The 25,311-nt window shown below is 42.0% G+C and overlaps 1 protein-coding gene across 1 annotated transcript in view; it reads right to left on the bottom strand.

The window, feature by feature from the left end:
• LOC147703538 (integrin alpha-M-like) overlaps positions 1–25,311 on the bottom strand; it is a 509,428-nt gene that overhangs the window by 136,454 nt on the left and 347,663 nt on the right. Inside the window, exons 17-18 of the mRNA XM_086931904.1 lie at positions 16,413–16,564; positions 3,228–3,359 (exon numbers count right to left, since the gene is read on the bottom strand). Of these exons, the coding sequence (XP_086788030.1) occupies positions 3,228–3,359; positions 16,413–16,564 (284 nt within the window). The remainder of the gene's footprint in view (positions 1–3,227; positions 3,360–16,412; positions 16,565–25,311) is intronic.

Below are 25,311 nucleotides of genomic sequence, written 5' to 3'. Positions count from 1 at the left end.
AGAGTAAGCAGCCAGCAAAAAAAATAAAAAAGGATTGATTTTAAAGCAGAAGCCTAAGCTCTTGCTCCTTTAAGGGAGTCAATCTCGAAAGAGCTGCATTGGAAATTATCTCTGAAAATGATAGCAAAGCCACCACCTTGACCCTCCTCTCTATCCTGTGCCAGAATTGTATATCCGGGGTAGGAGTGTGGCTACAACAGGGTTGCACCCAGGTTCGAGTCAGGATTCAGTGATGAAGAATACATCCAGTTTGTGGTCAATGATTAGCTCATGGAGTATTTGTGCATGTTTATAAAGTGACTGGGTGTTTAAAAGACCACCAAAAATAGATATGTGCGAAGCCAAGTGACTATGTAGGGAAGAATGCAAGGGAGCAAGGAGCAGCTCATATGGAAGACCAAACTCGCCCCTGCAACCAATGCAAGCAACTGGTCCCAGCAAGTATCTAGTATTGTAAATATGGCAATCACGCAAGAGCTTATTTCTAAAGGATTTTAAAAAGACGGCAGTAAGTGACTTACCAACTTTGGGTTGAAAATAGTGGCCAGCGCTGGCCGCGGAACGGATGTAGAGAAGTGCAGACAGGCTTGCCTTTAATGTTCCAGCAGCTGCAGTGTGTGCCTGCATATAAGGGAAGCTTCAGCTAGGCCCTGTCTCCTGGACTCCTCCTGGGCCCAACAACTAGTGCAGCACCCTCAGGGTTGCAAGGGGGAGGGAAGCGTTTCCAGTGTCGACCGGTAGCGTTACCAGAGCTTTTTGAGTGCTGTCTAAGGTATTGTGAAAACTAAATGGTGGTGCAGTGATTAAAATGCAAAAAACGTGTGCATTTTAGCCTTAGTCAGATTAATTTTAGACTCAAACTGCTTCCCTCCCACCAGCCAGCACCCACCTAAACATTTGATCTGCTTTCACCTCCAGCCAACATCCTCCCTTCCCACTGGGGGATTCCAACTAGCATGTGGAGCCTGTATAAATAAATATGTTTAAGAGAAATCGAAGTATGCATGATTTAATAGATTTTCTTCAAAAATATGGTAGTTGATTAACTGAACAAGGTGGAGGGCTTTTCAATTTTGACGATTTCAATTCCTCACTCTTTTACACTCCTCTTAGATACATATTTAAATCTGTTTATGTCCCCAGTCCCAAGCCCTTCAAGGGGTCCCCTGAACTGCAAGCTCAACATAGCTATTTATTGGTTCCCATGTTCCACATGAGGAGAGATAGACAGTGGCCTTCTGGTTTTGACAGAACTCCAACCTCGCCCATGTTGGTCAGGGAGTGAATTTTATTGTGCAAATCTTTGACATATACATAATGGCTTTATATGTGGTTTTAATGTTACTTATGACACAGGCCTTGCTGCATGTTAACTTGGGCATTGTTCGTCTATGAATTGAATGAACTGCATGGTTGAGGTAAAGCCTAGAAAACAGGCCTTATTTTTTTTTACAGACTAAAATGATGGGCTAAACTGTCATGTTTTCTGAAGCTCATGTTGAAGGGAAACGACATTCCGATTCAGTGAGGCTCTTTCAGAAACAGGGTGGCTGAAATGCATCTTTAAGAAGATATGACATTGCCAGTTCTGTCTTGAATGAAGGAGAAGAGATACCATAGCAGAAGGGTTCTCTGTGCTCTCTACAGTCTAAACAAAAGTATTGTTCACTGTTCTGTGTAGCAAAACAGAAGCTAAGCACAAACTCACTCCTCCTCACTCCAATAGATTCTCCTTAGATCAATATATGTATTAGAAACTTACAGAAGATGCCAGAGGTTGGGATGGGTTTCATGAAGAGACACAGGGGGCTTTACATGACGTATCAAAAATAAAATGACACAACTATGTTGTTAATAGTTATAATTTAGGTAAGGATTTGGGTAATGGTTTAGGGAGGTGTGATGAACTATGTGTGAGGCATATCTAGCAATTGTTTTTTGAACATAGCATTCGCTGCATTTTTATAATTTTATGATCATTCCTATTTATGTTAAATGCAGAAGAGTAGAGCGTAATAAGTGATCATCTATACTACTATTATAAAGAGAGAACTTGCACCTTTTGGCAAGGTAAACTCGGGAACCACAGCGCCAATCCACACACCCAATATATTGTTGTAATCCTCAGGGTGTGTAGATGGACATAGGCTGTATAAAATTTAAAAAAAACGTAAATTAAAAAATGTAAGTTTCAAAACAAAGTAGTCCCCTAAAACAAGCGCCAGCCACGACGTAGCGCTAACCGTGACCTACACCTGCGTGATGACGACAGGCGGGGAGGAGCGGTGACGAGCGGCGACGTGCGGCGAGGAGTGACGTGCGGCGAAGAGTGGCGCGGCGGCTCAGCTAAGGCGAGGCGGGAGCCGGTCCGGGCAATGTCGGTGCGGGCGGGGGCCCGGGAGTGGGGGCTAAGTCCGGTTGAGGTAAGGCAGAGGCGGGAGGCGGGCAGGAGGCGGGCGGGAGGCAGGCAGGCGGGCAGCGGTATACGCAATGCCGGGGCGGGCGGCGGGGGGCGGGGGGGCGGGCGGCCCGGCCGGGACTAAGCAAATGCTGAAAATGCAGCCCCCAGCCCCCTTCTGCCCCGTGGAACGCCGGGGCAGGCTGGGTATACTTGGCCTGTCATGTTTCCAAAGTTGATCAAATTACTGATTGAATGTCACTGCAATCAATAGAAGTGACAGGTGTTGGTCTCGGCGCAACTAACCGTGCAGCCCCCAGCCCCCTTCTGCCCCCGGGCAACGCCGGGGCGGGCTGGGTATACGCAATGTCGGGGCGGGCGGCGGGGGGCGGGGGGCCCGGCCGGGACTAAGCAAATGCTGAAAATGCAGCCCCCAGCCCCCTTCTGCCCCCGGGCAACGCCGGGGCGGGCTGCTAGTTTAATATAAAATAGAAATATTTGTGTTTGTGTATTGATTTTGAAAATCAGGTGGGGGGCTCTACCACATCACCTGTTTCTCTAATCTGCTCTAGTCCATCCCCATGCACAGTAAACAATCATAAATTGTGGGAGGGGGCAAGATCCATGTTGGCAAATCAAATTGTGTGCACACACACACACGCACACACATAGAGATATTACATTTCAATCATTCTCTGTTATGTTCATTTACCCATGCACAAAGTGGGCTTTTTACCAGTCTGCATGAATCGGGCCCACCTTCTTTCAAAGCCCAGAGGCATGCAGATCCAACATTGCTTTTGACTCCTTCGAAGACATATTGTCGTACCTGTTGAGCTACCCTCCTTGGAGAGCCCTCGCTGAGAATGCCATTGATGTTGTTTGCAGCTGGGATTGGATCACCGTTAAAAGAAAAGTTCAAAGCTAGAGTTATAGGCAAAAGAGAGTCTTCCACACACACCTAGAGGAAAACAGAAGGAACACATTAAATTGTTGCAGGCCTAGCAGGCAAAGACATGCCTCTGTATTGCTTCACTATATAACATCTCTAGTTACATTCTGCACACGCCCCATACCCCCCACCAATCTTTCATCATACCATCACCATGATTTATTACATGCCCTCAAACTGAACATTTCATTCAGCCTCTGTAAACATAGATTTATGTACAGTCGACCCACCCAAAAAAACCGACTCCTGTTAACTATATTGGACAAAATCATTATAACAGGAACTCGAACACTTGCACCCCTAATCATAAACTGCACCCTCTTCTCCCAAGTCTCACGGGTCTACTTCCTGCTATAAGACACACTCAAGGTCGCCTCCTCATAAGTCAATGTCATTCTCTCCTTATTTGAACATGTAACAATTAGCATCCCTCCCACCCTCCACCTGTACTGTCTCCCATGAGGCCCAACATGACCATTCTTTGATGATCTTTTGACAGCACAGCACCACCAAAGAAAAAGCGAAATCCCTCAAAGCACGCTGTAGTGCATAATGACATGGACAGATTCCTGTGACAAATAAGTCCTCTTGATCTAACCGACATGGGATTTATGCCTCTTTTGTAGCTGTTCTTTTGTGCTTAGGAAAAATATTGCATGTTTTACTGTTTCATTATTTCAGTATGGGGCTATGGGGAAAAAAAATCTTTATGTTGCACTTACCAAAGTTCCATTTGGGAAACCAATGTCCAGCGCCACTTTACATTTGTGTAAATACCATAAACTATATCTTCCAGCGTTAAAAGTAAAAAATAATCACCAAGGCATAGTTATACTTTCCATTTAATTAATATAATGAAGTAAGCCTGTATAAATAAACAATGGTAACACATATTTTGTAGGCTTTCCTGATTATATGGGGGAGCAATATTGCTTTGTCACACGATCCTTGTTATTTCTTCTATTGCTTGCAATGCTATGCAAATTTGTTGCTTGTCTCCTTGCTGCTTTGAATTATGTGAGTCTTTTGGCAATTATCTTTAGGTATTCAACCCTTGTATTATAATGTATAACTCGCGGGGATCATACACGAATAACAGGTGCAAACTGCAACCAGTATCTTGGGGACAATAAAAAATTTTAGGAAGAAACCGGTTTGTAGACAGGTATAGTCTTGGAACAGGCTCACTTAGTTCGCGATCTTGATTTTCTGTAGAATCGACAGTTGCTGTCAGGCAAACGAACAGACCAGATAATTCTCCGAAGGTGAGTGTAGCTTCCTTGAAGTTTCAGTTGTTTGGAGTATATTTTGTTTTTTCACTAATTTGATGTTGGTCTTCAATATTCATTTTCCGTGTTTTAGAGCAATACTGAGCATCGCTACGTGGAGGGTAAGCGCCATTGTTAGTTCCATGAACCACGTGGAAAAAGGTGGAGGTTCTGTCACCACTTTTAATGCACATCATTTGAGTTTGAGCACCATAACACATTTAATTTTATAACTTTTGGCCCCGTATCTGCCGGACTGTTTTTTAAAACATATGTCTCATTTGTTCAGATTTCAGGCCCCGGAAGAAGAGCCATGTCTGGCTCGAAATGCATCTGGCATTCAATTGAAAACATGTATTAAGAATAGAAATGTTGGATAATCTGTCATGTTTGCTTTCAGTTAATTGGCTCAAAACAATAATTCTGCTGTTAAATGTGTAAACAGTTAAAATAATTCAGAATAATGAATTCAATGTATTGACAGGTTAAAAAATTTGTATATGCTATATTTGATTTCGAAAACAGAAAGTTAAACCAGAATTGAAGAATAAAACTAAAATAGTTTTGCAACAGTGCACAGTGGTCGGGTGTGATTTCACTCGAGGTAGGAAGGTATGTGCAGGAAGGGACATCTTCCTGGACATGAACAATCATTTATGGCGATTTGCTGTTTGCAATGCAGCACACATAGAAACAGCAAAAACAAGGAGAAATTAAGCATTTCTCTTCTTTTCACCATGTTATTAGCAGGTTTTCCTTGGTCTTAATTTTGGTGCTGCCTCCTATTTATAGCACCCTTGTAAATGGAGGTCAGCATCAAAATCAATGGGTGTTGTGGTGGAACGCCCACCATAACACCCATTGTATGTTCCTTTCACACTGAGTGTAGCGTGCAAGGGGGCCTTATTTACAAGGCGGCTTTAAGCAACTTTAAGTGGCTTAACGCCGCCTTGTAAATAAAGCGAAGGGTTTATCGCCATAGGAAATCATAAAAAGTGACGTTCCCGTGGCAATAGATGCTTGTAAATATGCCTCTTTGTTTTTAAAGGAAACAGATGAGCCATTAAAAAATAAAAAAAAGCTTTTTGTTAGTTTGTTTGAGAGATGGCACTGGTCTCCTGGACCACTGGCTATTCCCCAACAACTTTTTTAACTCACAAAAGGGAAAAGGTCCAAGGGAACCCCTTCCCTCCTGCAAATGAGTACCCATCTATTTTGACTTCACTGTAACTTTTAAATGTTTTGCTACCAGATTTTGGTAGCAAAATATTGATACAAGGCATATGGATCCAGTACTTGGATGACAATCCTACAACACACTGCATCTAGGTGAAGAATCAGTAGCCATTAGCAATCCCATTTTAGGGGTTGGGAAAACGTTTTCAACTCCGAAATTGGGATTAGTACCTCTGAAGAAAGAGCCTTCGGTAAGGCTCTTTCTGGTGTATACTTTTTCAACCTGCAAACTCCTCACCTTAGAAGACTCCTGAGTAACCCTGGGGGAAGCACTACGCTACGCTCGCGGAGTTTGCGAAGTTTGCGCAACTTTGCACTCCGTGAGCTGCACGTAGCACAGTGCGAACACGCGTAGTGCAGCGTAGCGTAGTGCAGCGGTCATTTTTTGCTTGTTCGCGGTCCTCAACGTCATGTTCGCGACCGCGAGCAAGCAAAATAACATCCCGGCGAGATTCTCAACGCGGGGAGGTCAGGTTTCTCATTGTGAGTGGTTGCGCATGCCCGCGACCGCTCTCAATGAAAAACTACCAGTTCGCGTTGAGAAAGCTGCCGCTCGAGTAATAATCTACTCGAGCAGCAGAAAACTACAGCTCGCACTGTGCAAGATGCCGTTTTCAATGATTGCACAGTGCCGGATGCTTGTCCGCACTGTGCAATCATTGAAAACGCATCTTGCACAGTGCGAACATGCTACTACGCAGCTCGCGTAGTGCTACGTGAAGTTTGCGTAGTGCGAAGTGCACTTCGCGTAGCTTCGCGTAGCGCTACTTCGCGAACTACGCCCACCCTTACTCCTGAGGTGCCGGACAGGATCACAAAACCTTTCTTCAGCAGTGCTCTTGCATGCTGCTAGGTTTGACCTTGCAGATCCCTGTTGGTTCTGAACTGCTAAAGAAGTTACAAAGCTGCAGCCTGTGTGAGCTGACATCAGTTTCTTATTTTTTAGTATCCATCGTATCAGATGTGGAGCATGATCAAACGTTGGTAACTGTGTGCTGAATACTAACATGGGGCCATTTTAGATTCTAAAAAGAAAACACTCCACTTTCACTGAATGGGGAGGTGGAAGGCAGTGAGTTAGAGTATACGCCATAATGAGCTTTACTGAATGTAAGTAACTTGTCATTCTGATGGAAACATATAAACACAGATTCTTCACTGTAGAATAGATACCATAGCAGTAACTCCACAAGTTGAGAGTCTCTGGAGTAGACTCAGACAAAACAGTTCAGCAGGAAAAGTGATCCTCACACAGACCTAACTGTCAATGCCTTAGTGCTTCATACATGCAATGACACCCATGTTACAGCTTAAAAGATGTCAAGGCAAGCAACTCCACCAGCCAATATAGTGGTAGGAGCCTTAGCCCTGACAGAATGGGCTCTGAGACCTTCTGTGGGTTGCTTCCTGGTCATTTTGATAGGTCTTGATGAAGAGGACTATCCACCTCAACAGGGTTCAATTCTGGACTGACATCCCCCTTTCTACTACTCGAGAATCCGACAAAAATCTAATGGTCCTCAGTGTTCCTTGGTGTGATCAATATAAATGCTCAAAGCCCTTTTGGGCTCCATCCGATGGAGCTTCTTCTTCTGTTTTGAATTGTGAGCGGGAGCAAAGAACACTCATGTAATGATGCACTGCACAACATGGAAGGGAGTCATGACATTTTGCAAGAATGCTGCCTGAGACCAACTTGTCTGTAAAAAAGGTGGTGTAACTTGGTTGCACTGAATGTACCTGGAGAACACTCGCTTAACTAGCTAATGTAATCGCAATCAGAAAGATGGTCCTTTCGGTAGGAAAATGAAGCAAGCAGCTATGCATTGGCTCAAAGGGCGTGAACATGAGAAATGACAAGGCCAAGTTAAGTTCCTACTTTGGCATCACAAATGGCTTGGAATGGTGTGTGTCAAACCTTTAATAACTCTCACTGGTATATGTGATTTAAACATGGTCGGTTTGAAAGGTAGAACGTCTAAAAAGCTTATAAATAACTTTTGAGGGTGACCACCTCAAGAGCTTGAAAGCCAAAGATAAAACAAACAAAAAGACATCTTACAGCTTTGATTGTAAAGAATCAGTCTTACAAGTGCCACATTGGGCCCCAAATTTTTCCCAGTGCCTGGCATAAATGGATTTCGTGGAAGGCGTCTGGCATAAATGATGACATCCACCACTTCAGGTGACGAATAAATTGGAGTCAGCTGCCACCATTCAATCTCCACGCACATAGGTGTAGACAGCACAGATCCTGGTGGAAGACCTTGCAATGTGGCTGCAACAGTAGATCCTCATAAAGTGGTACAATGATCAAAGGACAGGTGCTCAGGCCTAGAAGTTCCTGGTAAAACACTCTGTTGACAAAATCATGTGAGACTAGGATGTCTTTGTTCTTGATCTTTTTTTGGAACCTGGGGCAGGAGAGGCAGGGAGAGGAAGCATATCGGAGTCTTGATGCAGCATCAAAGCATCACCTAAACAGTGCTCTTGTGTAAACTCTAGCATACAAAACATTTTGCCAATGCACATTCTGGATGGTGGCAACAAGATCTAGCCAAGATTCTTCCTCTTGTGCCAATTTGGGATGTAGACATCACTTATGATCTACTGCATGCCACCTGCTCAGTGTGTCCACTCTGGTATTCAGTGACACTGCCAGGTGGTTCTCTAGGGCAATGCCTTGATGTTACAACCAACCACAGAGCCGTTGAGCCTAATAGCATGGGGCACAGGACCTCATGCTGCTCGGCTTATTGCAATACCACATGGCAGTGGTGTAGTGCATGAGAACCTGCACCAGCCTTCCCTTAATGGATGACAGGAAGGCCTTCAGAGGCAGACAAATGGCTCGCAATTTCATCAGACTGATGTGGAACCAGGCTTCTGATAGAAACCGGAGTTCTCTGATCTCCACCTTCCCCAGATTATCTACGCAGCCCATCAGGGACACAACCAACATTGATGTCAGCTCTGCATGAAAAAAGGGACACACCCATCATTAATGTCAGCTCTGCTGCAGGGACAATTCTAGTTTAACTGCCACCACTGCAGATCATGAAGCGTTTCCTTTGAGATCTGGATGACATTTATCAGGTTTCCTTGATATTGGGCCCACTGGAACTTTAGATTACATTGTAGAGCCCACATGTGCGAACTGGTGTAACTAATAAATACGATGTAGAACATATGTGACTCAGCACTCAAAACTACTTTCCAATTATATTGTGCACATGCAACTAGACCTGACAATCATTTCAGAATTAATTCCAACAAAGTCACACAATTCACAGACTCATAGTGTTGTAGCCATAGCCAAAACATTTCATCCCATTCGAGACTTCTTCAGGGCTTTTATTTTCAAAATTCAGCAGATGCTGCATGAAATGCCCAGTGTGAGTGCCCCAGCTCACTGCACTTTGAAGGGTCACACCCTACATAGGATGAAATGATTTTTACCCAGATTCATTAAGGAAGGAAACCAAAGGATTCAGAGTTTATGGTATCTTTCAAGTTCTCATGCAAAAAAGACTACTGTATTCTGTGCTACATACAGAATCAATAACGTAACAAGCCTTGAAGAAGTCCCGTATGGGATGAAATGCGATGGCTTTGGCTACAGAGAAAAGACATTTTAAAAAAAGAAAAGATTATGAATAAAGGAATTAATTTTTGAAGAAAAACAACACCTTGTGTCTGTGCATTATGTGACTTTGTTGAAATAATTCTGAAATTATTGTCTGATCTGGTTTCATGTTCTCAATATAATTGGAAAATAGTTTTGTGCTGAGTCATATATGTGCTACATGTTACTATGGAGTTTATCCTGTGGGGAAGGTTAAAATGACTGATCCTACAAACTCGTGCACCTTTTTCTTTAACTTCAATATAACCTACTTCTGTGATAAGGGTAATAATGATTGCCTCAGTCTCTTTAGTAAATTACTAATATATATGATGCAGAAGGCTAAGAAACCTTAGCACTGCTCTATCCATGATCTAGGTATGAGGCTGAAACATCGGGCTCATGACTCAAATGTCCTGGACTCATTACTGTGGAGGGAAGGCCTGGAACTGCACTGTGTCCAAGACCGCTTCAATGAATTGAAGGAGTCAGGCATGACTTTGACTTGTTGATATTGAACACCAGCAGTTTCAGGAGGTTCACTGTTGCCTTAAGGTGGTCCACGACTTACTATGGTAAGCCTGTCTTCAACAGCTAGGCATTGAGATAGGAGACAACGCACATCCTCGACCTGTGAAGGGGGTAGAGACCCCATTATCGCTTTTGTGAACATCCAATGGGTACTGGTGATGCAAAAAGGGAGAGCAGCAAACTGAAAATGTTCCTAGTCTACTCTTAACCTCAGTTAACATCTGGGAGGCTGCAGGTGGGGTATAAGAAAATACACCTTCTGCAGGTTCATGGATACCATTTAATCACCTGGGTCCAGGGCAGATAGGATCTCAGCCAGCTTGAGCACTTTGAATTTGTCCTTCTGCAGGAAGGCATTCTGAGGCCAAATAGCCAATACAGGCCTAACACCCTTGTCCTTCTTTGAGGCAAGGACATAGCAGGAGTAACAACCCTTTCCTCATTTTGACTTTAGGTACCCTCTTGATAGCACCATTAGAGAGTAACAATTGCACATCTTGCAGTAAAATGGACAGGTGTTCAACTGAAATTTGCTCTTATGGAGAAGGAATATTCGTTAAGGCAAAAAGAAAAGGCAGGTCATAGCCATGTTGCATGATTTATAAGACCCATCTGTTGGATATGTTGGATCACCATCCTGGGAGTAAATAATGGATCCAGCCCATGTGGAAGGCTTGTACATTGTCAGGAAACACTGTGGAACACATCCACATGTGTAGACGAATTATAACACTGGTACTGACTGCCCTCCAAGGCAAACAGTAGCATCTAGATCAGCACTTATAACATATTTATCTGCATTTTGCCCATCATGAACTGCCTGAGCCAAAGATCTTCTAAGGTCTTCTGGGAGAGCTGCAAGAACTCACTGGCCACGTCCCCAAGACATTTGTATAGAAAACCAGTAAGCAGACAGCATTTGCTAAATGCAATGCTAGACTGACTGAGGACAACATACATATGTCAAAAACCTTAATCCAATTGGATTCCCTATCCCAGAGAAGTGATGGGGAATCAGTTGGGATTCACCTGACTGGTTGAGGCTTGAACAACAAAGATCGTTGAGGTAGCATACTGTTTGGTGAGAAAATATTGGTCACCAGTTGCTGGTCAGTGACATCTGGACCCTTGCCTTTTTACAGGTGGGCAGGAACAAGGCTTCTTCCAAGTGGCCATCAAGGTATCAGTGAGGGCCTCATTGAAAGAGAGCAAGGGCTCAGTGGTGGCTGGCCCTGACTGCAAGATTTCTGTCAAGCATTTTGTTTTGGTCTCAAACTGAAGGCAGCTGAAAATACATAACCTCAACTGCCCCCAGAACCACTACTACAAAGGAGGAATTTTCTTCTATTGGTGGCTTAAGTGGTGAGTGAAGCCCTACCTTTGCGGAGAAGTATGAAGCTCATTGGCATCTTGCAAATCTGTGTAGAAGTCATCATCTGTTTAGTGAGGGGTGGAGGAATTCTTCTGCATCCCCACCATCATCATCCACATCCTGAGGTGTTTCTTGCCCTGAGTTACAGCCATAAAGATAATAGGACCTCTGCTGACATATATGTCCTGGTAGAGGCCCTGGGTCAGAGTAGGGTACATGATGACCAGTTGTGCTTTTGTGATTTTATAGCATGACAACAGTAGAGACCACTACAAATTTGGTTTGGTGACTGAAATTTGTTTCAGTACCATATCCTCTTGCACCACTGGTGGCACCAGTACCAGTTTAAATGTGGAAGGGACCAACACAGGTCTTGGAGCTGGAAAGGAAGTATGTACCAGTGTTGGTACATTGCCTATATTGGACTCCATGGGGGTCAGATGGTGCATAAGATGGATTTGCTGGTGGTAACTCGACTGGAGGACCCTGTTGTTTGAGCCTGAAGGTGGACCAGAGGGAATTGAAAATGCTCAGAAAAAATATGCTGCATGGTCTCCTTGAAGGCTTCATTCTCCTGAAGGCTTCGCTGATGTCCAGAGAAACTTGGGGCACACCGGGATCAATTGTGGAATCAGCTCAGCTACTGGTGACCGTGAAGGTGAATGTCATACATTGCGGCACCCTTGTGCCTTCTCTTTAGGTTTAGAGTGGCAGGAATGGGTCGAATCCTACCTCACTGTTTTAAGCTGTGAGCTGGACTTTTGATTTTGACTTACCGGAGGACTGCTGGTGGGAATGGCCTCAGGCGCAGGACCAAGTGTGTGCCCATGACTTGGAGTGGGAGCGGGTCATACACAAAGGCTGCAAGCTTTTGTGTTCAGGGACATACAGCTTCCCCTCTCAGTCCCAGACTGTCTTTGGGTGCATGAAGACCAATTTAACACACAACTTCCAGTCTTGGCCCAAACCTAGACACCAGAGACACACTCACGTGGGTCCGTAACCAAAGTCTGCTTTCTGCAGTACCAGCATAGTTCAAAACTACTATCTTGGGTGGGGTCATTGTCTCCTAGCAGACAGGAATTTGTTTTAGAACTAATACTGACAAGATTGGGAGTGCTGCTCCAGGTGTGTGTCGGAAGGAATAGAAAGAAAGGAACTTATGTCAGCACACATGGATGGCGCTTACATGTGACCGCGCTCCATCACTTGACGGAAAGTATGGAGCCAACATGGAGATACATTGTGCCACTAAGAGGCATGTGGGAGCACTACTGAGAGAAGCTTCTGGATCTAGTCTGTCACCTGGGAAGTATTCTAAGGTAAGTAATCTGCAATCAGAAGTATCCGTCAGAAAAAGCATTTTTACACCTGCCAACGCTAAATTGTAGCATTTGTGATCGTAAAAATGCTTAGTATCTCTCGCCCTAAGTGAGGTACCACAATGCAAAACTTAACTTCTACCTTATTTTCCTGATTATGAACAAGGGACCTTAACAAGCATGCATTTTCTTTAATGATTCCTGAAATCAAAAACTCCTTCACATCCTAAATTAAAACAAAGTTGACAAAGATGTGTTTTTAACTTTGATAAACGCTCATTCCATTGTCTACTTCTTATTATTAATTGTAGTAGGGATAGAAGTAGTATTAATCATAGGAACATTATTGTTATTCTTTTTTTATTGCAGTTGCATTGTTATTCTTCTCATTCTTAAAATTCTTAATAATAATTGTATTATTAGTAGTTGCAATACTGTTTCATGTGTGAGAAATTTAGATTAACTATCAAAAGATGTTAAAATGGTAATATGTCTAAAAGAAACAGACTGTCTATTAATATTACTAGTAAGCAAATATAAAATAAAAAATAAAAAACATAGAACCATTAGGTATAATAGTAAAGATTGTATAAATTAAAGGTAGAAGAAAAATGTTAGAAACAATTAAAACAAAAGGAAAATTAGACAACTACTGTAAAAAATATTGGAATATTGGTCTGTAGGAACAACAACAAATTTAAACAAAACAATGTGTTGTTAATTTGAAATTAAGGGGGCTTAGAACCCTCCTGGACAAAATAGGACCAGGAGAACTGTTATGACTTTTTTTTTATAAATACTCAAGCAGTATTGTCTTTTGAATTACAAATCTACAAAAGCTGGGTAAAAGAAAGATAGTCATTAATTAAATGGTCAATATACAAAGGGATGATTAACCTAATTATTTATTTCTCAGCGGTTCTTAACCATTTGACTTCTGTGAACACTCACTGAATCATCACTGGAATTCAAAGCCCAGCACTAAGTCCTCATTGGAAGGCGGGGATTCCCTGCCTATGCAAATTCTACAGTTTGAACTAGGGGTGGGTGACAAATTATGCTCTTCGGGCAGAGGTTGTGGAGTTATGGTCACACTGCGTTATGCTTGTACTGCAGAGTTCCAGGCAAACTCCGCCAACCACTGCATGGCAAAGTTTTTTCTCTTTCGTGGCTCACCAATGGTAAGATGGCAATCGCGAGCAAGAAATTGCGTCCCCGAACACAGATTATGGGCACTAGCAGGCCCAGATCTCTGTACTGGGGTGAAGGTATGACATTGTTCTGCATTCTGTCCATCAATTGTTCTTTTTGCATTTGTCACCCCGAGTGGGATGGGTATGCCGAGACATGGGTCCTGTACTCTCCCTGCCACTGGAGTCAAGCTATTCTGGCTGACGAGGGCTGAAAGCCCGAAACCGATCCTAGGATGATTATTTCCAGTCCAGGGAGAACCTGGCCTGGCAGTTTGGGCTGGACTGTTCCCATTGGGCGCAGGGTCAAGACTGATTTGCATATGGCTGGGTCCAAACTGGAATGGCATGGAGAGCAAAAAAACGGTCGATTCAGGCCCAGATCTCTGTACTGGGGTGAATGTATGACATTGTTCTGCATTCTGTCCATCAATTCTTCTTTTTGCATTTGTCATCCCCACTAGGAGGGCACCCAGTGTTTTTTCTCAATGCGGGCGGTTGCGACCGTTCGTGGTGTGAAAGCTGCAGATCGAGTAGAAAATCTACTCAAGTGCAGCAAAGAAGCAGCGCCGTCTGGTGCCCCACGCAATGTGGTACATGCTAATTTTGCAATGTGAAACAATCTCCTGGCACCAACAATTTGTGCGAGCATCGCAGCATACTGATTTCTGCCTGTTTGCAGAACTCTGCAGGATCTCAGAGTTTTCAGGTAACTCCACAAAATTCAACTTTGTGAATTCTGCCCACCCCTAATTTGAACCTCAAAACAATACACAAACATACAAAAAACAAGTATACACCAAACAAATTCTCAGATATTATATTTTCTATAATTCACAATCAAATATAGAACAAGTTTACAATTTAGCTTGTGTATTTGTGCATATTTTATTATTTTAATAGCTAAGATTTAATATTATTTAATTTTGTAAACCGGTTGTCGACCTCTTGGGTAGCCCTTGCATCCCCAGGGTACCTCAGACCAGAGCTCAAGAAACACTGCCTTACAATATTAAATTGTATTGGTCCCCCAAGTTTGCGGATTTACTCAGTATTATAATTACCTTCCTGTCTCTTCTTTGAACCTCAGTGATGATTTGCTTTACAATTGTATATCAAGACTTGCTGTTAATTGATAACTGAGGGCAATCTTTCCAAGACTTCGTAACTTTTAGAGAATATGTAGAAGTCACAATGTAGTTCAAATCCTTATACTCCATGCATTCTATGTGTCTTCTGATAATACAATTCCAGGTATGATTGGTTCTGTTTTCATTACCTTATGAACATGATACAAATTTGTTATCCTCTTCCTCTCTATTTTCTCTCCCCCCGTTCCTACAAATGGGCTAGCTTTCTTATCCTCCTCTGTCCCACGTGTTTGTCATATTGGATTTCCCAGTACTCTGATGTAGCCTCTTCATTGCATTGTAGAAGTAAATGATTAAAATAATAGTTCCAAATATTCCATCAACTTCTGTCCACCCTCGGAAGAAGGCAAAACAATAAGTTAACGTATTTGTCAATGTCCCTTCAAGAGAACATATGAAACAAATTGAAGGAAATCTGAGTTGATATTTTTGGAAGGAGAGAAGCAACATCTGAACAGAATAAAGAATTACATTTTCTGTTGATTATCAGGTTAGTGAGTAGATAGTTTTATTATGCTCTTCTTTGAGCTACGCTCAACCTCTTGTATTAAGTTCTTATCCGATACTATGTGCATGTGCAACCCTATTCATCTGATCCTGAATCTGAATAATGCAGCTACTTTCTTAGAAAAGCAGTATTCACCAATAAGGAACGTGTCTTTAGATCGAGCTCCTCACTCACACATGCTGTTTCAACAAGTTGGATATATTGAGGTATCAATTGGCACCGTGCAAGAGAACTCAAGATCTGGGTTTTGCTTTGAGTCAAAAATGCAAGGTAATCCAATATTTATTTTTACATACCTAATGTTACTAACTTTTGGTCCAGATGAAACTGTACATTATTAAAAGCTAGGTAAGCAGTTATGCAGGTCAGGTAGGCTTCTGTTAAAAGCTAGTAAACGTTTCCAGTGCATTTGTTATATGCAGTAGTTTCCACACACCCAGTATTTGCCTTTCAGTAGTCTGAAGACCTTTCTTCCAAGAAACAAGTGTCATTCTTAGAAGGGAGTACCAGTCCTAGATAAACTGATTGGATGTGAATCACAAAAATAAAGCTAGTTCTCCCCTATTTTGAATAGTACTTTTGCATAGTTGCTCCATCTTGAGGTTAGGAAAAACCTAGTGGCTTCCCCTGTGCAGGCCACAAGGACCTTAAATTCTAAAGGCCATCTCTCTCTTGATCAGTTCTGCAGTAGTTAATATTCTCCATGCAATGTTACCTTCATTGAGGCTATTGAATGCTACATTGACTAGTGCATGGCTTGCATTCTCTAATAAATTCTTCTCTACAGCATACTCAAGTCTCAATATTTTAAAGCTCAAATATAAACATGAAAAATGAAGAAAAGGAAATGCTCACTCACAGGCAGGTACACATCATAGTCCTCACAACGCCTTTCGATGCCGATCCTCATTGTCTTGTTTAGAAATTGATTCTTGGTGTTAAACACAGCTCGACTGTTCAAACGCACCGAGTCCAGATGCAGGCGGTAGTCGATGGTGGAAGAGAAACCTCCTAAAATATTTCAAAAAGAAAACGCTATGCAGTGAGGCAGTGTCCGATTAATTGCAATTTATGTCAATATGTTTGTCAGTGAGGAATCTGCATTTTGTGTGCAGTGAACAGCAAATATCTTTGTCCTTGATGTACTCAAACTATCGAAATGAGCTAAAGAAATACAGACATTCATGTACATGCCACCTTTGAAGTATTGCCATTCATAGACTAGGAGCAAGGAAACGTTTCCTTGCAGTAGATATCTATTTTTTCCCTCATGCACGTCCTGTCTTTTTGCATAAAATTAATCACTTGAGGGTAATGTCAACAGCACTATGTGATACACGAGCCATACCCTTAAACTCTCATTTCCAAATCAACACAAAATACAGTAACAGACCTCCATACCAACATGACAAATACCTAGACTTCTCATGACCTCAAATAAGTAGACATAGGATTGGAGCTCCAGCCTTTGCATTTGGAGGCACTAGAGCTAGATCAATATCATGGTAAGTCATTTCATTGTCATGGTTGGTGAAACAGATTTTTCAGTGTGAAGTGTGGTCGCTGTAACGACAGTCAAATAGAAAGGGATGCACTTTTGCCGCATCATGAACACAGCTGGCCTTTGCCGCATTATTGCCAGTAACCTCGAAACTGTAAGCAACAATAATCAGTCATAATCCACTAGTACCTGGGAGCTATATGTACAAACCGATGTCTGTATTTTAGATCTAATAAAAAATCAGCAATGTCAAGTTTGGTGCTCAAAAGGCACCGATGCAAAGAACTTTTAATGATACAGACAGTATTCTCCTGTCTTTCCCAATAAAATCACAGAACTATCATCCAAAATACCAAAATAAATAATCCCAAAGGGAATGACACCAGTAATTTCTTATTCTATATACCTTCTATTTTATGTACTTTAGGAATTACGTCTGAGGTGCTCCCATAAGAGTGGACAATTGTTACCAACATACATGTTGAACATTCACTTACCATCCTGAAAATCCGATCAATTGCATCATTGTAACGTATATGTGAGAGAATAGTCACATATTATAGTCACCTTTTACATGCCAAAACCTATGCTCTGTTGGCATCTGCAGAAATGTGTTTATTACTACATCCGTAGAAATTCTCAATAGATACCACAACCTCTCAATCCTAAGAATTCACACAATATGCTGGTTGTTCCTCATTTAGAAACTGTGGGTCTCATTTACAAGAAATGATGCATCGATTCACCAAGGCAGCAATGGGTCAAAATTTCTTGCACCTGCGTGAAAAATCCTTGCGAACGCCATAGATGTACCCTATTTACAATACGGGGCTCCATGGCGCAAAGTCCCAAGGAAGCGTCAGAAATTCTAAGGTATCCCTGGGAAGGATGCGGCACGGCATCCGGCCCAAAAGTGGTGCATTGCTATAGATGGTCGTAAAATGGACTCAACTACAGCAAAAATGAGGAGATGTGTCAGTTTTGACTCACACAAGTAGCCTACTGTATGAGGACCAGTGTAAAGATTGTCAAAAGGTGAAAAATTCATCCAAGACTTTGAATCGCAAGCTCTTTCACCAATTTAGAGCTGGTTCTTTGCCCGTAAGGGGTTTAACCAAGTCTTGGGGAAGTGGGGGCAGTAGTAACTGCTTGTTCTGCTTGGATCAGGAGGAAACGTTACATCATTTCCTCTTTGTTTGCCCCCAGTATCGTGCCCCGAGGCAGAAGTGGTTGCGCCCAGTTTGTAGTCTGCTGGGCACAAGATCTGCCCAAATAGCTAGTAGAATTTTGAAAACTGATACTTCTAACCTAGTAGTGACTGGGGTAGCCAAATTTATTAGCTGGGCTTGAATTATTCGGGGTAGGAGTTCCCCGTGTCTGGCCCCATTGTCCGTTGTATAGCTATGTGGAAGTGGGAAGACCATCACTCCCTAGTCTTTCGGGAGGAGTACATGCCCCTATTTATCATTATTGTCTCCTATTTCTTTTTTTTATTATTATACTGTATAAATTGTCAAGTCTTTTCATTGTATTTAATACCTTTTTAAAACTATGAATATATATTTATTAATTTTAGTAATATGTACATTCCTAGCATCGAATTTTATTGTATGGATTTTATGGTGATATTATGACCGTATTGATTCACTTGATGTTGGTTTTATATGGCTGCTAGCATGTCTTTTATGATGTAAATCGAAATAAAGACTTTTTGACATATTGACATATTGAAAAATTAATCTTGCACTCTATTACATTGTTCCAGGATATCACACATACAAGTGGGCATAATGTACTTATGCGTACCATTATGCCCAGGTATGTGTGACATACGTCATTATTGTTGTGTGATGTGTGATTTACTGTATTACTTACCTTATTTGTGCACTTTCCTGTTTAGGGTATGGAACTTAATTGCAGGTTACATTGTTTAAAGTCACTTGAGCTGGTCAAATTCATCTGAAACAGCCAAATCATCATTCCTACGCCTGGGATTTAGAGGCATAGGAATTTTGATGTAACTCTAGCTCAGCGACCCGCCTTTCTACGCTACGTCACTTTGGGAAAAAGTCATAAATACCACTGTGTCAGTTTTACAGGGGATTTTAAGTGGGCACGCCTATTGGGCATATATTAAAACTAACGTCATGCAGCCGATTCTGACAAAGAAAGTAAATGATGCAGGCTGATGAAAAGTGACACATCATCCTGGATGCTTCACCTTGTAAATATAGAGCAATGAAAGCTGTGTAAAAAAAAAATGACACAGCGGCAGAGTAAGCTCCCTGTAAGAAAGTCCTATGGGTCTTACTTACAGGAGCTTGTGCAGCTGCTGCATAATTTGTTGAAAGCAAGAAGGATCTGCGATCAGTCATTGCTTGTAAATGAGGCCCTGTCTTTCCACAGAATAGCACTGGAGCTCGATAAGTACAAGAGAAATTTTGTATATCATATTATAGAGTGACAAATTATTGACACTACTAAAATTGAGTGCAGAGTATAGACTATTGCTATATCATCAAGGTCACTACACCTAGCAATGAGTAATATGAACTTCACAAAAACATATTTATCATTAAATGTAGGTACATCAAAAGTGTGCTTAAGTACTTGTTGAGAAATGAAGGTTCAAAATGTATGTATATCTGGATGGTTGGGTACTCGTGACTCTGGCAGGAGTCCCATGGGCATGCAACTTTAAATAAAAGAGCAATCTGATTTTCTGGCGGGTGGAGGGCTTTTTTCCCATTTGCTGCCTCTCCCATGAACCCCATGGAAGCTCACACTCTAATTAGTTGACTGCAACAGGAAGAGAAATGTTGCAGTCACCATTACAGGATTCGGTGATGCCAGCCATGCACAGTGTTTTTATCAAAGATGTAATTTCAGATTGATATTATCAATGATGTCATAGAAAATGTCATTAATGATGTATTATGTGTGGTAATAAACAGTGCATAGATAGGGGGAAGGCTATAGTTACTTCAGTTAAATATAATTAGGAATTTTCAAAGTATTTTGTGTTTAAACATTACGTATTAACTGACATTTTCACCTAACTATAGCTTCACTTTAACCTTTGGTATCTTTGTTGAATCTTTAGGATTTTTTTAATGTAAAGTAAGATATTATTACCCTACCTAACTATAATATAAAGCCTCACTTTAACCTTTGTTTTTTCAGTGAGTTTCTAGGCTTTTTAACATAAAGTTATATTTTATTACCATACCTAATTAGGCCTATCCCTCGCCACGCACAGCCTTTGGTCATTGTACCGTGGGGTTAGCTGCAAGCCCTGGTCTGCTGCCAGGTACTGCACCTAACCCCTGTGGGCAGTCAACCCCATATTTTGGTCATACACAGAGTGGGATGGGATGGAGGGCCTGACCTGTGGACTGCCAAATCCTGCCACACTTGCACTTTCTTTTTAATTTGACAGCAGGGGATGTTTCCCTGGCACCCCAGCATGGATCAGTGGGACAGGAACCCATACCCATTGCCCTTATTCTTTATTTTTATTTATTCATACACACAAATGGACCGAGTCCCTGAGTCATAAAATGGTCTGCAAAACTTTCTCTTCATGTTACAGCCAGCCAATCAAATTGCATGTTTGGACTTTTAAGGAAGTAGCATGCCAGCTAATCAGATTGTGTGTTCTGAGCCACTGAACTCTTTGCACTCCACTGTGTGGTATTCTACTCTACGAAAAACGAAGGAGTGCAAGGGTGGCTTGCACTGTTTCCGAGGGCACTCCGGTTGGAGGGTGAGCTCCTAAATTATAATTTCATCAGTAAGTTTCATGTAGTTCAAACAAGTGTAGTCGTGGTAATCTTTTTTGAAAGTTCATTTATTTAGTGGGTCACATATTAAATCTTCATAGTAACTCCTTTGTGAAACGAAGCATTAAGGAAAGCGATTAAACAACATCCATAGATCTATGCATCATCCCTATGCATTTCGGGCGGGGCCCTTCGTCAGGGGATAGCAAAGAATCTGCAAGTAAATGAATCGATGTCAGGAAGGAGAGCTCGCAACCACGGGTTAAAAAAACGTTCAGTGTGGGTGAAATGAAAAATACATGCGTTAATTAGCGATAGAGAGAAAGGACCACCGTGTAAAAAAAGTGTAGAAAATGAACCAAAATTGACCATGCCGTGCCGTCCAAAGTTAAAGATAACCTCAGAGTGAATAAGAGAGAACCACCGTGTCACAGGGGAAAACGGAAAAGACCTGGTAGACCCGAAACCCATTACGTGCATACAGAACTTGTTTTAAAAAACAAATAGAAATACTGGAATCAAAAATGGTCGAGTGAACAATCTTAACAAGGCACATGCTAAAGAAACAACCTTACGAATGGGGGTGAAACGGGTGTAAGCTTACCGATGGGTCAGTTTAGCAACGCGCGTAATGCCGAGTTGCCGGAGGTTAGTAAACGAGCAAGAGTAATGCGGAAGTAAATATACAGCCGTAAAAATAAACAACGGACTCACGGGTGAAAATATCTTATCAGTAAATTCTCAATCGTGTTAGAAACCTCATGAAATACACAGTGTGATATTATAAAACATAGGATAAGCTTGCGCTTCAAATAAAGAGTGAATTAAATATTAGCGTGTGAATACAAAACACTCGAACTCAACAGTGGCGGCCATCTTAGAGTGGGCTCAAAATGGTATACGTACACAGTAGTGGCATCACTAACATGACAATAAATGAATGAAGGCAAACAGGAGGGTAAAAAGAGGTGGTCAATGGGGAAGAAAAGAAAGGTAAAATGGGTAAAGAGAGTGTCAAAAAACCAGGGGTTGGGGAAAATAGTACCAAAAAGATTATGGATCAAGAGAGAGCTGAGTGTAAAAAATCAGGTAAATAACAGAAGCATGGAGTTGCAGCAAGAGAACAGCGTGGATAGAAAAAGTGAAAGGTATAGGGATGGTGGAGACACGAAAAAACAGAAAATTGGCATGTAGCTTCAGACAAAATTAAGGTGAATGCATGTATGTTAGAACAACGATTATCTATAAGAAACAACTGTATTCAAGTCTGTCGTTAAGCCCCTTGGGCTGGCAGGCATCAAGTCTCTTGATCCACACTGTTTCCCTTTGGCGTAGTAGTTTCTTGTTATCAACGCCTGCTTTCAGTGGGACAACCTCCAAAACAAGGAACTTCAGTTGGCTCACGTTGTGGTGGTTTGTAATGAAGTGAGCGGCCAAAGGTGCTTTTGTTGATCTGTTCCTGATAGTACTTTTGTGTTCGGTTAAGCGAACTTTGATCTTTCGTTCGGTTTTGCCTACATAAGGCAGTCCGCACGGGCATTTGAGTAGATACACTAGATTCATGGAGTCACAGGTAGCGTTGGTTCTCAATTTGATGGCTTTTCCTGATGATGGATGGTTGAAGGTGTTGCCTGGAATTATATTGTGACAATGACTGCAGTTGTGGCACGGTATAGTGCCAGAGTAGTTAGTGGAAATATCAATGGGTTCAGTCTCAAGAATGTTCTTTATGTTTTTGGCTCTCTGGTATGCAAAGAGTTGTCTGGTGTTGAAAATGCCCTGAAAGTCTGGTTCAAAACGAATCATATCCCAACTCTTAAGAATGATGTTCTTGATGGCCTTACTTCTGGTAGAGTACTTGGAAACGAAAACCGGTCTTTGTTCGCCAGTTAATCTGATGTTGGTTCTTAGGAGTTCCGCCCGGGTTTTGGTGGCCACTCGGGTTTTTGCTGCTTGTAATGTAACCTCAGGGTATTTTCTGTCTCTGTACTTCTGTAGTATCTTTTCTTCTGATCTTTCATAGGCTTCTGATTCTGAACAGATTCTTTTGGCCCTTAAAAGCTGAGAGTACGGCAAATGTGTCTTGAGTGGTGTTGGATGGCAGCTGGTGAACATTAAAGCGTTGTTCCTGTCCGTGGCTTTGACGAATAGATTGGTTGTCAGTTTGTTGTCGTGTAATGTGACCAGGACATTCAGAAAAGGCAAACTGTGTGGACTGATGGTGTGAGTAAACTTTATGTGGTCATCCAGAGAGTTTATGTGTTTCAAAAATTCCAAAATTTCATTAGGTTGACCAATCCAGATAAGGAAAATGTCATCTATGTACCTCCATAGGGTAAGGATGTTGTTGATCCATTTATTGTGACTCAAGATGTGGTCTAGTTCCATCCGGTGCATAAACAGGTTGGCATAGCTGGGAGCAGCACAATTTCCCATTGATGTTTCAACGAGTTGAAGATAAAATTCATTGTTGTATGAAAAGTAACTGTGGTACAAAGTAAACTGTAGGAGTTCAAGTATCAGAACTTTCAAAGTGTCATCGATGGGGTGGTGGAGTAGAAAGGATTCTATGGCTTCCAAGCCCCTGTTGTGCGGAATCGATGTGTACAGAGCACATACGTCAATGGTTACCAGAGTATGTACTTTATCCGGTTCAATGGTGACCTGTTGGAGGCGGTTCAGAAAGTCAGTTGTGTCACGTAGGTAAGTAGACATAGATGTAACAATGTCTTGTAGGTAAAGGTCAATGAACTTGCCAGTGGGCTCATGGATGGAGTTTTTCGTTGAAACGATGGGACGAAACGGTGGCTTGTGTAAATCCTTGTGGATTTTGGGGAGCATATGAATGCTAGGGCATTTGGGATGAGGTTGAGTAAGGTATTTGTGGTCCTTGTCCGTAATCGTTCCCATAGTGAGTGCCTTATCCAGAATGACTTTGAGCGTATTGGCAAAAACTCCAGTTGGATCATTGGGTAATTTCATGTAAAGATTCTTGTCACTGACATGTTCGCTTACACTAGTGTGGTAGAGGTCACTGTCCATGACAACAAGTGTGCCGCCTTTATCAGCTTTACAGCACGTAATATCCGGATTGTTGACAATTTGGTTGAGTGCTCTAGATTCCTTAAGTTTGAAGTTGTTATACTTAGAGTGGGGTTTTTTGAAGTTGTCTCTGATGGAATTCAAAGTGATGGTTTCAAAAGAGTCAAGTATTTTGTGACTAACAGGAGCCACAAATGTGCTTTTACTTCTTAACTCTTTACACGCATGTCGTATGGGTGTACTTGTTGGAGGACACACATTAGAAAAAAAGTGTCGGAGTCTCAAGGTCCGCATGAATTTATATAAACTTATCTCAGTTTCCAATTCTGAGGTATTGTATGTTGGGACAAAAGAAGTCCCACGTTCAAGGGTGGACAATTGTAATTGAGATAAGTTCGTTTTAGATATGTTGATCACGAGGGTTTTTTGCTCCTGGTTGCTTGAGCGATTGGAGTTGTTTTTTCTCTTGGAGCTTCTGCTCCGCCTGGTTCGACGTTGACGGTTTGGCCTGTTTCTAAAAAAGAAACACCAGAAGTCGAAGCTGCGGTTTGGGGGACGTTGTCAGATGGTTTCGGTGGTATGGTACTCCTGGGTGGTCTTCCATAGTTGGTATTCCCTCTTTGTGAAGTCGAACCATCTGTAGAGCTCCCTTCGTCCGAGGACGGATTATTATACGGTTTTTGTTGTCTGCGTTGGGCATAGACTTCTGCCCAACTATAAACCTCACCCAGTTTATAGTCCATGGTGTCACGTCTATATTTTCTGATTTTTCTATCATTTATCTCTTTCGTATACTTGTCCAATTGAATGTTGATGTCGGCGAGAGATTTGTCAAGGTCTTCTTTGGACATGTTGTTCTCTAGGTTACGTGAGATTTGTGTGATTTCTTTGTCTAAATCATCGATGACTTTTGAGAGTTCTTCAACTATGAGAAGAATCAAATCCAGTGAACAACGGTTGAGGATGGTGTACCATCGTTCCGTGAATTTCGGGTTGTTCCGACAGAGGGTAGGCTTCAAGGCAATTCGTAATCCTCTAGGGATACGTTGATCTTTGTGGTATCTAATTAGAGTTCCAGCGTGTAGGCGTTGGTTGATGCTTCTCTTAGAGGTATATAATAGTTGTCTCAACATACTGGGGTTGGAGAAAGCGCTCGTGGATGAGGGGTCTGCTTCCTGAATCAAAGCGTAAATGCGGGTAGTTTCGTCTTGGGAAAACCCAAATGTATCAGCCCGATTGGCTGTGGTGCTTGCAATTTCTTCATAAGACATGGTTCAACAGTCGGTGCCCGCCAAACGTGGCCAGAGGTACGTTGATAATCAAAAGTAATGGGAGATGGCGGCACTCGTGGTATAAAATGTTCATCAAGATAATGGAGTAAACAGATTGTAAGTATTTTAGGGTGCCAGGAAATAGTCCCTTCCGGCCGGTGA

This window comes from Lissotriton vulgaris, chromosome 7 (assembly GCF_964263255.1).
Source record: "Lissotriton vulgaris chromosome 7, aLisVul1.2, whole genome shotgun sequence".
Lineage (NCBI taxonomy): Eukaryota > Metazoa > Chordata > Amphibia > Caudata > Salamandridae > Lissotriton > Lissotriton vulgaris.
The sequence above is the reverse complement of the archived record's forward strand: the minus strand, read 5'-3'. Positions and strand labels throughout refer to the sequence as shown.